At 45.8% G+C, this 13,330-nt stretch overlaps 2 protein-coding genes across 3 annotated transcripts in view; one reads left to right on the plus strand and one right to left on the minus strand.

The window, feature by feature from the left end:
* Window positions 1-5,831, plus strand: part of HNRNPAB (heterogeneous nuclear ribonucleoprotein A/B) — a 28,919-nt gene extending 23,088 nt beyond the window's left edge. For both annotated transcript variants that reach the window (XM_036391471.2, XM_036391473.2), the window contains one exon: window positions 1,109-5,831. The gene's annotated coding sequence lies outside the window, so the exon portion shown is untranslated. The remainder of the gene's footprint in view (window positions 1-1,108) is intronic.
* Window positions 5,832-6,836: 1,005 nt separating this feature from the next.
* COL23A1 (collagen type XXIII alpha 1 chain) overlaps window positions 6,837-13,330 on the minus strand; it is a 174,757-nt gene continuing 168,263 nt past the window's right edge. Inside the window, 14 exon segments of the mRNA XM_054516396.1 lie at window positions 6,837-6,862; window positions 6,865-6,906; window positions 6,947-7,092; window positions 7,094-7,275; window positions 8,678-8,764; window positions 9,361-9,414; window positions 9,867-9,893; window positions 10,155-10,208; window positions 10,301-10,372; window positions 10,762-10,788; window positions 11,639-11,680; window positions 11,992-12,063; window positions 12,387-12,476; window positions 12,952-12,996. Of these exon segments, the coding sequence (XP_054372371.1) occupies window positions 6,837-6,862; window positions 6,865-6,906; window positions 6,947-7,092; window positions 7,094-7,275; window positions 8,678-8,764; window positions 9,361-9,414; window positions 9,867-9,893; window positions 10,155-10,208; window positions 10,301-10,372; window positions 10,762-10,788; window positions 11,639-11,680; window positions 11,992-12,063; window positions 12,387-12,476; window positions 12,952-12,996 (966 nt within the window).

Here is a 13,330-nt window from a genome sequence, read left to right on the forward strand (position 1 = left end):
GTCTCAGATTCTTTCAAACCAGAGGGGAAAACAAAAGAAGAGCGATTTCCTGGGGGAGAAACTCCCTAAGCTTTGTGAAAGGCTGAGATCATGACTGAGTTTTAGAGCAAGGCTGCCAAGCACTACCTAGAAGTAAAATTTGTCTTCGTGAGCTATTCACAAAGTATTCAGAAAGACCCACATAAACATTTTCATATAGAAGGAGAAAATAATCAACTGATCTGGCATGAATTTGCAGAGCAAAGCACATCTTTTCAACTCACTGCAGTAAGATCATGACTGCTCTGTATTAAACAACTGCTCTTCTAAGTATGTTTGTGTGTAAGGCACATGGAAGTCTAAACAGATTTCCTCTTAGACTCTGTGTAATCAGTACAAAACCCAGCAGTTTCTCTGATAAAGTCTGTTGATCTTGAGGATATGATTGATAATCTCAGAATGGCTGGCTTGGAACGGTCTTTAAAGGTGATTGAGGTCCAGCTCTGTGCCATGGGCAGGTAACCAGGGACTCTGTTCAGAATCTAAAGGCCAAATGCACCAATCTGAGCTGAGGAGCAGGCAGGACTTCAGGTGCCCTGCTGGGGGATCCACTCCCTGCTCTCACAGGGCTCTGCTCCTTTGGTGATGAGGGGATGGCAGAGTGCATGTACCACCCCCAAGGAGTGGGGAGAGACCCAGGAGACCTGCTGGCTCCTCAGATGAGTTCCTCATAGCCCAAGTGGCAGCAGTGTGCAGCAGGATCTGTACCTGCCACCATTCCTGATGGAGTGGCAGCAACAGGAGTCCAGAGGAGCCACTGCACCTGAGCAGTGAGTCCAATGTCCTGAACATTCCTGAGTGGCTGCACGTGCACAGATGATCTTTGTACATGCAGATCTTTGCCTGGGAACTTCCAAAGAGGATCACAAAAAGGTTTGGTAGCTGGGCTGCAGCACTGGTGGGGGTGGATACAGCTGTGCTAGAGTGGTAATTGCAGCCTTCCTCCAATACAAATAAACGGCTTGGGTGCTGTGGCAGCAGAGGCTCCGTGCTGGGAGGGGGATGGTGGCCTTGCAGAGCTGTGAGAGGGTAAAGCACTATTCTGGTATTCTGTATCAATGTTTTGCAGGCCTGGCAGTGGTCACAGTTGATGCCTACAAGCACTGGATATTCCACAAGTTGAAGACGGAATACTGACTTGTTTACCTGAAGATAATAGGACTTCGGGGTATTTCCTCAGAGAAAATATAAATTTTAATATAATTTCATAAGCTTTGGAGGTTAGCTTGTCTTGTAGCTTCAGTGATATCAAACTTCTTCAAGTAGGAGCTAGATAGAAAGCTGTTTAGTTTTTGCCAGCGTATGTAAAACAAGACTTTTCTATCTGCATTGTAGATTGTTTGTGGACACTTCCAGATTCTTGTGCTTTCTGCAGTCATTCTGGGGACTGAACTCTCATTGATATTGAAAGAAGTTCCATGAACACGCTATGTGCAGGAATTTGAGTGTAGAAGCCCACAGTGTGGTTTGGAATAGTGAACTGCTTTTAGTTTGGAGACGACTGGGGGAGATGGGAAGAGCAACTGTACATTAAGGGAACAATTACAGATCTTCCTGGTAACATCAATGAGAGATTTGCCTTCAACCTTTCACAGAAAATTTTTTAGCTTTACTTTGGGATATTAAAGGGGTTTTTCAAAAGCACTAAAGGCCAGTGGAAGCTTCTTAGCTGCTCCTTATGCCTTTAAAAACCCCTACACCAAAAGTGATAGCCGAGAACATGAAATGGAAGTAAATAAAATGCATTTTCATTGCTGTTTTGAGTTACATAATTGTTGTTTCTTGATTTGTTAGTTGATCTGAATTTAACATGGATTTAATCTGTATGGTGACCAAGGAAACGGTGAGTAACTGCCAGAGATGCCAAGTACAGCCACAAAGGCAGTGATGTGTAGGTGAGCCCCTGAGCAGCCACCCAGGTACCAAAGCACTGCCCACAGCCCTGGGGCTGTGTCACCTCTGCTGAGCTTGGTGGCCATTCCAGCATTGACCAGCACAGAGCACAGGCTCACCCTGACTCCTGGGATAAACCCCAGGACACCCAGAGCCAGCTGAGAACTCAGACACCAGACATCACCCTACCTGTGTGGAGCACAGAGCACATCCCCACGTTGTTCACAATACCCAGCACTAGGTCAGCTTGGGCAGGGCAGGGAGCACCTGGACAGTCCCATCCCTCTCTCAAGCCCTCTCTGGCAGTAGCTGCAGTGAGAGTGGCAATGAAGCAACAATCTTAGCAGAGGTTTTGGGTCTACTCAGTGCACCAAAACTGCCTCCCTTCTGCATTCTCTAAGATCAAGGCCACAAAGGGCCATAATACCATGTTTGATATTACAGTCGGGCTCCCAGTTTCACCTAAAACTCCCACTCAGAACCCAGCAACTTGTATTGAGCAAAGCATTTCCTCCAGACATGATCTGTTAAATCAAAAGAGCATAAGGGTGATAGCAATTATATCACTGATCTGGTTAGGATTAGCCAGTTTTACCAATAAAAATCCACAGCTTACTGTTTTGAATTTGTGTGGCTTCAACTTCTACCCATTGGACAAGTATTTGTATATCTTTCTCTGTGCAGTTTAAAAACTCATTAATACAAAGTATCTCCTCCCTGTAAAGGAATCTGCTTGCTTCTTGATCTTCATTGTAAGCTGAACAGACTCGGCTGTAAGCCATCTTCTTCCTCTTTGAAATGTTTTTTTATGGCTCTCTGCTGCACAATTGCTGTTTTTTCAACAATCTCAAAAATGTTGAACTGTGGAATAGTTTGCAATTTTAATTGATCCCACAGTGGCATATGCAGATATCAAAATAATAATGATTTTTATCCATACCCTGCTCTGCATGGGATGTGCCTGAGAAGAGATAATTTAACAAAATATATTGAAAAGGTGAAGAAAAATAAGACACAAGAGGAGAGTGCAGAGTTAGTTTACAGTTAAAACCATGTAAACCAAGAAGAAATAAAAAGCAAATGAACCCCACAAACCAAGTCAATTAAATACTCCAAACTCCCAATTTCTGGGAGCCCCAAGAGCAACATTATGTGCTCTGTTGTTTAAGAAGGGACTTGAGCAGAGCCTTCCCTGTCCTGCAGCTCCCTGCACTGAAAGCATTGCCAGGTTTTTCTGGTTTGAAATTCTGCAGCAGAGGCTTCTGGGGAATTTGTGTTCCACAGTAACAAAATGCTGGCACATCTTCAGGCTCAGACCCCAGAACAGGACCCAGAGGTGCTTCCTCTTGAGGAAAAAGGTTTCTCTTGATTGTAGAGGAATTAACCACAGGCAGTCATGGTTGTTCAGTTTAGCCCCAGAATTGCTGTTTCCATCACACCCACAGCAGGTAGTAATGGATGGAGCTTGGCTTTGTTTCCTCTGCAGGTTGCAAATCCTTCTCCTGCTTGACCAGACAGTAAACAGCAGCTTCTTTCATTTTTAGGGCTGCATCCTTCTTTTCTTTGTTTTCAGCCAGGTTTTTTCACCCTTTTAATGTGCATGTACAATGCAAATATGAAGTGGAGAGCCAAATGAGGGCAGGGATTTTCCCTCCTTCATGCAGTAAGGCACACGAGGCTGGCTCAGTACTGTTAGTTCACACTGCAGCATGAGCAGGGAACACTTCATCCTCAGCTTTAGTACCTTTAGCAAATCCTGGTGTTACCATGCAGTGGTATGGGTTTAGGAGCTTTACATTATTTTCCAAGTCCATAAATGTCAGAATCCAGTATAAAAAAAGGTCAATATATTACTGTCAAAAGTTTTTTTTTTTCCTTTTTTTATACAAAAATTAAAAAGGTCAAAATATATCACATTATTTACATATTGTGCTTCATGCTTAGAGATCACTGAAAAAGAACACACAAACAAACATTTTAATCAGAGAAATGCTCCATTCATTACACTTATTAACTTTACTGTTACTATAAAGATTGGCATTCAGATTTCTTTATTATTAACAGTTTATCCAAACAAATTACAAACAGTTAAAACCTTTGATATACCAAGAGTGTGCTCGCATTCTAACTGAGGGTTTGCAATCAGTTAGTGACATGCTGTTAACTCCAGCTGTGTCCACACACCACATGTTACAGCTGGGTTTGTAATTCCACTCAGCTTCAGTGTCATACTCTTGCTGGAGAATGAGGATTCTCCTCCAAGTCTGGATCAAATCCTCATTTTACAGGAGGACACATCTCTCCTCATTCTCCCAGGCTGCCAGCAGCACTTCAGCCCTTGGCTGCTCTGGGTGCAGGAGATGCTGCAGATTACCTGAGCACTCACCCAGGGTGCTGATCAGAGCACTGAGGCAGTGCTTGTGAGTTACAATTACAATGGCAGAAGAGTCTTTGTTAGAAAATAAATGTTTGGAACTGTGCCACAAAGAGACTGTTAACTTCTCAGCTGGGAGGGTATGGACTGAGAAAGGCACAGGAGCACCTGGTGCAGCCTTTCCATGGGTGGTTCCTGGGCCTCCTTGGCCATGATAAAAGCCTGAGCAAGGCTGTAAAAAGGCATTCTAGTGACAGAGTTAATGATTTGTCATGCTTAGCAAGTTTTTGGTGTTCCCAGCACCAGTCTAGAGCTGGGGGGAACAAGACCTGAAGCTGCTGGAATTCTGCTCTCCCAAGGCATAATGCCATGTCTGCCAGGCCTGTGAGCACGTGCAGCAGTGCAAACAATCACCATGCAGGGAGCAAAATCACTCAGGACCTGTTCAAGAATAAACAATTATTAATGTTACTGTACCTTATGCCAACATCCTGCTACTGGCAGTCCGTCTGGTCCCTGCAAAATTCAATTTACAGATTCAGTTTTCCTGACAGTGACTCAGGTGTCAGACCCAAAAACCTGAAGCTCATTGGTGACAATGAAAGGCTCAGCAGCACTGTTAATTACCATGCAAAACCCATTTATTGAATATGCACAAAAATGAATATGCAGGCAATGTAATCCATATGTCACGCACAACACAAAATTAAATACACCTCAGGGGGAAAAAAATAAAAATTGGAAATCTACACTTTTTTTCCTTTAAACAAAGAAAACGTGTACAAATAGAAAGATTTGAAATCACAGTTCATTAACTTCATAATCTGCTTTATAAGGTAGTGTATTTTGCAATCAGACATATATATGGAAAGCATGATGTGGGAATGTATTTTTTGTTAAAATGTGCTTTTCTGTTTGGGGGAGGTGATGTAGGTATTTTTTTCCTAGATGGTATCCTAATTGTGTTAAATTTGATCCTGCAGTACTTAGTTTCTTTAAGGAATCTTGAGTTGCTGAACTGAGAATAGGATGAGTTGTGGACTATGCAAAGGAAGTGAAAATATTTGTCTTGTTCCACTGGAGATACAAGAAACATACAAAAACCAGAAAGCCAGAAGAGCTCTGACTCCAGGAGGAGAACACTGGAAAGGAAGGAGCCCTTAGAAGAGGAATGAGCTATGTGTGACCAGCTCTCTCCAGACACCTCAGAAGAAATAGCTGACTTCAGCTGCCTTTCCTGATGCTGGATTTGTTTAAGGCTCTTGGATCTCCAATTACATGAATTTCTGCATGTAGAGCCACAGAGAGCACCCAGGCACTGCCCCTTCCCTCAGAGCCACCTCCAGACTCACTGGGGCTGGGAGGATGTGGATGCAGCAGAGACCTGCTAGTGCAAATACAGGTCACAATGCAATTTTACATTTTTTACTGTAAATGTTAGTCATCACATTTTTTTGTATTCTGTATTGATTTTATATGTAAAATAGCCTATGCCCAATAAAACAGATGCAGTGAAGTAAGGTAACCCTCTCCAGCTACTCAGAGTGTAAGCAGTCATGCTTTCCTTAGTTAGGAAACACACACTTTTTCTGCAGACACAGTCAATATTTTGGTCAAAAGCTATTAAAAAAAAGGGTTAAACCTGTACATTTGCCAGAGTTGTATGGTGTGATGGGTACAGGAGACAAGGTGCAGGGTGCTTGTTTGACCTAAAACATGCTGACCTACTGTTAAGGTGCACCCTAACACTGATGGTCAGGGGGTTTATCTCTGCCCTGAGCTATTTCTCCTTCTTGTGCACTCAGAATACTTATTTTGGCCATCATAAAACTCCACAACTTTCTACCACCTTTCACTTGAGTGTCCCCAAAATGACTCTTCATGGCTGTGTGTGGGGCTCATGCTGAAGCTCCTGGGCTGAAAGCCCAGCAAGCCTCCTCTGCACCCTGGGCTGCAGAACAAAATCAACATTTCAACCAACCTGCAACTAAGCAGGAAGATGCACAAGTGCTTTACTGACTGGGCATGTTGTAGTTAATTGGAGGGATCACCTACTGCAGTTTACAATGCCTTCAGCAGAGATGGGTCCTGTGTTTTCTGTGTAGTTAAGATGGGAGATGCTTGGGAAATAGAACATCTCTGGGGAGTAAGTAAGAAGTTAGAGCAGGCCTGCTGTTAGGAATTGGTTTCTTGGACACATCTGAAAGTAATTTAACTTTTTGAAAGAGAAACAGCTTACTGCCCTTTTGTTTCTCCGAGGACAACTGCAAATCATCTAACACGCAGCATTTTCTATGGTTGAAAAAATGAAAATAAAACAATGACCTCTCTTAGCTAGTGGTGCAGAGCCCTTCTGGGGAGCAGAGCACAAACCTTCCTGCATAAGCACTGGAGCCAACCTGAGCTCTGGGCAGAGCTCTGTGCTGGCACAGCAAAACCCTTCTGGTGCCCAGAGTGCCCGTGGCCCCGCTCTGCAGGACAGGCTGCTGCTGTTTGAGCAAAGCTTTTCAAACCCAGCTGGGGATGGGACTCAGGGCTGCAGCAGCACAGGCATGAGGGAACCAAACTGGGCCACAGGTACTGAGAGAAACTTTGAGCATCTGTTACCAGAGTTTGAGCATCTAAAAAAAGCTTGAAAGCATCTAACTTTGAGCATCTGTTACCATAAAGGGACTGGCATCCCCTGTGTGATCTCCCATGATTTACACTCCTTATGTAAAGTCATTTTAACTGGGGAGAAGAAGGCACCACACATTGGCATCCTTCCCCAAATGCCAGAGTGAAACATTCCAGCTTTGGTGCCCTGTGTCCTTCCTCTCCCTGGAGGGGTTTGCTCCTGGGGACTCAGCAGGAACACACACAAACCATGCAAGACACAGCAGATACTGTACCAAAGGGCAGGGCAGGCTCAGCCCATCCAGGCCTGGCAAACCTGGGTCCCTTTTGCTGCCTGCAATGCTATGATCTCCCTGTTTGGAAAAATAACTGCTTGTTGAGAATGATAAAGGACACAGGAGTTACACAGACAGACAGCCATGTTTCAGCACAGGGGGAGGAGGATGGGTCTAGAGCTTCACAGCTCCATTTCTGATGACACAGCAAGACAGCAGAGTGGTTTCATGGTAGGGAATTCACATGACATGCAGAGTCTGTCACCTGGGAAAGATCCTCTGTACACAAACCAGAGATTCACATTTGTAAAAGTGCAGTTAAAGAGATAAAGGGTAAGTCACCCAACATGTCGAGAGAGGAAAAAATTAATTGCAGTTCACATTCCATCTCCAGGCAAAATAAAGCATATTGACTAAAGGAGCTTATTGCTGGTGTAGTGGAGCTACACAACAGCCTTGGCTGCCATGGCTGTGCTCAGAGAGTGAGGAGAAATCACACTTTCAGAGAAGAAATGAGTTTTTGAATTGTCATGGAGCAAGCAGCTATCACTCTTAATAAGGTGCTTCTGGACTAAGTTCTAAACAGCTACATTTAAGCAGTTTCAGTTCCATATTGGACACTTCTCATCCTGCAGTTTCAAAGCACTTCAGGGAGAGGACCTCTCCCTGAAATTTAGTAATTATATGAGAAACAGTAGTGAAAAGGAGGTAAATTTTACCAGGGTCAAATAACTTCTTATAAACCATTCTAGATTTTTTTTTTTTTGTGGGCTCTATCTAATGAATGAGAGGTTCTGGAAGTGGACCTGGGAGATGCAGCTTCCCCAGGCTCAAAGAGCCAGGAGGTTTCCTGGAAAGCCCAGTGGCTGCGTGCTGCAGGGTGGTGGCCCAGGGTGTGTCTGGGAAGGGACAGCTCTGAGCCACAGGCACACAAACCAGGGGATGTTTCTTCTCCCAGAGGCACCTCCTGGCAGCCCTGGGGAGCTCCAGCCCATGCATCACTTGTGCTTGGCAGAGCTGTGATGCTATCAACCCCCACGTGCTTCCCCTGGCTCATCCCTCACTGGGTTTGCAGGGATGAAGGATGGAGCTGGCCTTGTGTTCAGATCAGCTCCCATCCCCTGCACCCAGTTACTCCCTGATTTCAAACATGCTCAGAAGCCAAGCCAGCAGCATCACACTATCTCCTGAAGAGCCCTACTGAGGTCCATTGTTCCTGACTACAATAAGAAGGTCTTCACACAAAGATGCTTTATTTTTACTGCTGTGGCTTGCTCCCATCTGGCCAGTGAGGAGCCCTTACAGTGAGCAGTGAACTTCCAGCAGTGCAGATAAACCATTAAGAAAAGTGAGAAAACAATAACCATCTGCTCTGATTTACTGCAAAAGAGAGAACTCCCAAATCCTCCCTGGCTGCAAAGCTGTGTCTCCTTTTCAGCCCCTCAGCCTGTGCTTAGGATGAGTGAAATGAAAGACTTACCACAGGACAAGGCTGGTCCAGGCCAGGGGGGCCTGGCTCCCCCTTCTGTCCTTTGGCCCCTTTTCTCCCTGGTATTCCTCGTTCACCCTGTCAGCACAACAGGAAGAAATCAGGAGGAAGAAACACCTTTGGTTCATGTCTCACAGCACTCACAGAGTCCCAGTCCTCACCCAGAGTAAGGACACAGCCCTGGTGTGAGTGCAGCTGAGCAGTGAAATCACTGTGAAAATCTTCAGTTAAAGCTGGGTGGGAATATTGCAATAGATAATTTTATAACAGATTGACTAAATGAGCAGTTTCTGCTGGAGCCCAGGTTGGAATCTGACAGCAAATGGGAGCAGCAGCTTCCAGCTCAGCTGGGCTCCTGGCTCCACCTGGGTAGCCCTTTGTTTAAAGGTCCCTTTTGTAACAAAACCTTTGACTTGGATCCATTTTCAAGGTCTATAAACCAAGACCAGTGATTCTGTGCAGCCTGGAGCTGCCAGGCTGCTCCATTTCCCCACAATGGTCAGGCTGGGCTGGGGTGGGGGCAGGCTTGAAAAATCCCTTCCAAGTGGGTAGGAATTAACTGCCTGTCCTGCCCTGTGCTGGGAAATTGCAATTCTTTGGGCTGCAGTGGCTCCCAGGGCAAGAAGAGCAGCCTGTCCTGCCCCACAGCATCAGCACAGCCATAGCCCACTCACCTTCTCGCCTCTTTCACTTCTCTCTCCTTTCTCTCCTCTGAGACCAGGGAAACCCTGTCACCACAATTTTTAGGTGGGAAAAAGAAAAAAAAAATTAAGTTTAGGGTGTGAATGTGTGAATGGCTCAGTTCAACATGAGCCAACTCCAGCCAAGAGCCTGTCCTGCCATGGTGAAGAATGACATTTTCTCCCTGTTGATTTGTATGTCAGCAATTTCTCAGAAAAATGGAGTGCTTCACCACACTCCAGTAACATTACAGCTATTAGAAATTTTCATGTCACTGAATCCCATACAAATATTCTCAGTTGGAAAGGGAAGCCCTGGCAGCACCTTTAGGTGAGCAGTTCCACTGTGCAGTGGAAGCAGCCCAGCAATGGGCCAAATTCAGCCCTTTCTATAGCCATCATTCCATGGCCATTGTGTATACATATTTTCCCAACAATCTCAAGTTAGGTGTGTGTTACTTGTGTTACTACCACAAATAATTAATGGTTTTCATACTCACATCCAATCCTGGCTCCCCTGGCTTTCCCTGCAGATGTAAAAATGACAATTAGGATGTGCTGTGTTGATCTTGGTGCTGCAGACAAACTTAGATTCGGTTGGTTTAACATGGTAGTGAGGGCAGGGCTCACCCAGGAGCTCTGGGACTGGAGGCTGCTCCTTTGCCACCCACCAGGGCAGGGCTGCTCCAGCTCTGCAGCTCTGGCTGGACTCCCCACAGCAGGATTTTACACCCCTATTTCAGGATTGCAGCCCAATGTCCCTGCTCCTCTCCCACACCTGTAATTACCTTTTCTCCTTTGGTACCAGGTAAACCAATGAGCCCTGGAGCACCAGGGAGACCCTTAAATTAAAAAGAAACAAAGCATTGGGATTGTTTCCTGTGAGACAGGTTTCTGTCAACAGCCAGAAATGAGATTTGGGAGAACAACTCACAGCAGGTCCGGTGTCACCTTGGTCCCCCTTCTCCCCACTGTCACCTTTCTCTCCCTTGGCACCATCCAGACCCTGCAGGAATGAAATGGATCAGCCAAGGATGAGCCCCCATCTCCTGCCCCTTCCCTGGCGTCTCACACCCACACTGCTGCTGATGTTTTGCTCTTGAACACATCATCTAAGAAAATAGCTGAAAATACAGGTTTTAAGCCTTATGGTTTGGAAACCCTGGCTCTCACCAGCCCTCAGGACTCTGTGCTGGAGGAGGGGTTTGGATTGTAAATGCTTGGAAGGAAAAGTGGCTTGTTTTCCAAAATGCCAACTGCTGAACAGTAACCAAGGGATGTGTTGTGACAACAGGGACAAAAAAGCTCAGTCTCCAGAGCTGACAGGCCTTTGTGAGCCTGTAAATAATGCACTAGCAGCTGGGAAACTGGGTGACATTTAATTTATTGACTTACTTTAGGCCCCTGGATTCCTGGAGGACCCTGTGGGAAAGACAGTGGTGCATTTGAAAAAACCCAGAATTTAAAAACATACTCTAAACTTTCCTTCCCAAACCATTTCTTGCTCAAATTACAGGCTGACAATGGCCAAATACTTATTTCAAGACAGGTGGCAGTTTATTTTGTTCTCCAGTATCAGATCAGAGGGCAGGGGAATTGAGAAGGAGCATTTTGTGTAACATAGGACAATAAAGCTCTGCAACACAAGCTCTGGGGAGTGGGAGCCCCCAGAAGCTTTGCTGAAGGAAGTGACAGGAAGCTCTGGGGGTGTCGTGGTGCCACCACAGCCCTCCACACCTGGGCAGGGCTGGGATACCTCCCAGGCTGTGAATGCCACCTGAAATGCCACTGCTTTTGAAGCATGGTCTCTCAAGGTGAATCTTGCACCCAGCAAAGACATCCCAGCCTTCCCAATGTCCTTGACAGCTCCTCTCGGAGCACTGTAGGCACCAAACCCCTTTGATGTCTCCCTCAAAAATGCTCTGTGCGTTCATCACCACCTGTATCCTCTCCCAGTGCAGCTGATGGCAGAAAACTTCATGACTTGGGTGAATTTAGGGGAATATAGACACTGTCATGGTGGGAAACAGATTTTCCATCCCACAAGATTTTATCTTTTCTCCCAAGGAACAACTTGGATTTTTGCAAAATGAGCCATAAACTCTGATGGACTCTCCTAAATTGGGTGCTTTAGTTTCTCCAAAGACAGATCAGCACTTCCCTGATTTTTTTCCCAGATTTAAGACAGGCCACAATGATTAAACAGAACAAACCACCCTTGTCCTTTATCATATACAATAATAAACCTGCAGGAAGCACTTCAGAGTCCTACCATAGGGCCAGGTAATCCAGGGGGTCCAGGCTCAGGGATGATCTGCAGAAGGGAATTAAACAGCACATTAACAAGGCTGTCATGAGTGGAAACCTCACAAAGCCCAGAATCATCATTTAATGCCCAATTAATTGCAACAGCAGCATCCAATATCTCAGCCACCAATACAAAATCTAAATAACTTTGCAGTGCTAAGTGTGTGAACAGCTCTTCCCTAAGGAATAAACCCCATTTAGACACTTGTAGAAAACTTGGGTTTTGCTGATGGATATGGGACTGGTGGATGTGTCCTGAACCCCCAACTTTGCCTGGTCCTGTGTCATAGAAGAGACTTTATGTTGCCAAGATCTTACATGATTATTCTGCAGACATGGTGACCCAGTGTCTCCTTTTTCTCCTTTGTCTCCTTTTGGCCCTTCTGCTCCCTGAAAGATAAAAATGTGACACTGATGTGGTGCATCTTCCAGGAAAGCAGAAATGAGAGACAAATAGGTTTGTCTCCCTCTGAACACCAGCCTTGGCTCAAGCAAAGCTCATGGTCATCTCTGGGGGACGTTGAAGAAATATTTTCTCTTCCTTGATACATTCTGAATAGGCTGATTAGAAATGGGAATTCAAAGCTCCACAGTAAGGTGGTGTGGAGAGGTCATTGCTTAACTCAGCCAGCCCAGCCCCATTCTGGGCATTTGCAGAAATGAGTGCAACAAAGAACCGAGGGCAGAGGGGCAGGGACACCAAAGGGACCTACCGGGGGACCTGCCGAGCCCATTTCTCCTGTCTCTCCTTTCTGCCCCGTGGCCCCCATGCTGCCCTGGTCACCCTTTGCTCCTTTGGGACCCTGCAAGTTGAGAAAATACAACATGTTTAGGAGAAAACTCTTAAAATAACCCCTCACAGCAGCCACTTCTGCCTCTCTGCTGTTTCCCTCCGCATCGCGAGCTCACTAGAACATGTTTTAACATTCAACCTTACAGATGCCAGTTTTGAGGGTGCAGCAGAATTTGGCTGGGCTGCAGGAGGGATTCCAGCCATTTGGGGTTGGGAAGGTTTACAAAAAGATTTGAGACAGCATCTGATGAGCTGCTTGTGAAAGGAGCCCCTTTAGATCAGCAGACATGGCCACAGCAGCATCAGCACGCTCAGAGCAGAGCAGGGGCTGCAGGCACAGGGCCATCAATTCAGGGGGCCACAGCTGCCCCTCTCCAGCAGAGCTCACTCCTGGCACGCTGGATTTGCTTTTCAGACACACAGGAAACTTCCTTTTCATTTGGCTCCTGGCAAGGCCTCGCTCGGTCCAGCCGTGCCTCACTCACCTTTTCACCATCCATTCCAGGTGGACCTGGCAAGCCCAACTCTCCCTGGAGGGAGACAAAGAAAGGGGAGTCCATGGTAAATTAAATTAAGGATTCATCCTGGGAAAGCATTGTGCAAGGAAATGAGTTATTCACATATAACTGTTGTGGTTATGGGTTTGCCATTCCAGGCTTAGGACCAAGGAGGTGCCAGTGACCCAGCAGCATGATCTGGATATTGGCACAGAGATCTCAAAAGGCACCAAAATCCTGTCCCACCCTATTCTTTCAAGAGATACTTTTCTACAAATTACATTCTTCTTTTGAAGAAGCAGCTGGCTGCAGGTTACAGACTCTTGCTTGTGAAGCAGGAGGAGAGCAGGGCCTGGGACACAGCCCT

Source organism: Molothrus ater, chromosome 15, assembly GCF_012460135.2.
Source record: "Molothrus ater isolate BHLD 08-10-18 breed brown headed cowbird chromosome 15, BPBGC_Mater_1.1, whole genome shotgun sequence".
Classification (NCBI taxonomy): Eukaryota; Metazoa; Chordata; class Aves; order Passeriformes; family Icteridae; genus Molothrus; species Molothrus ater.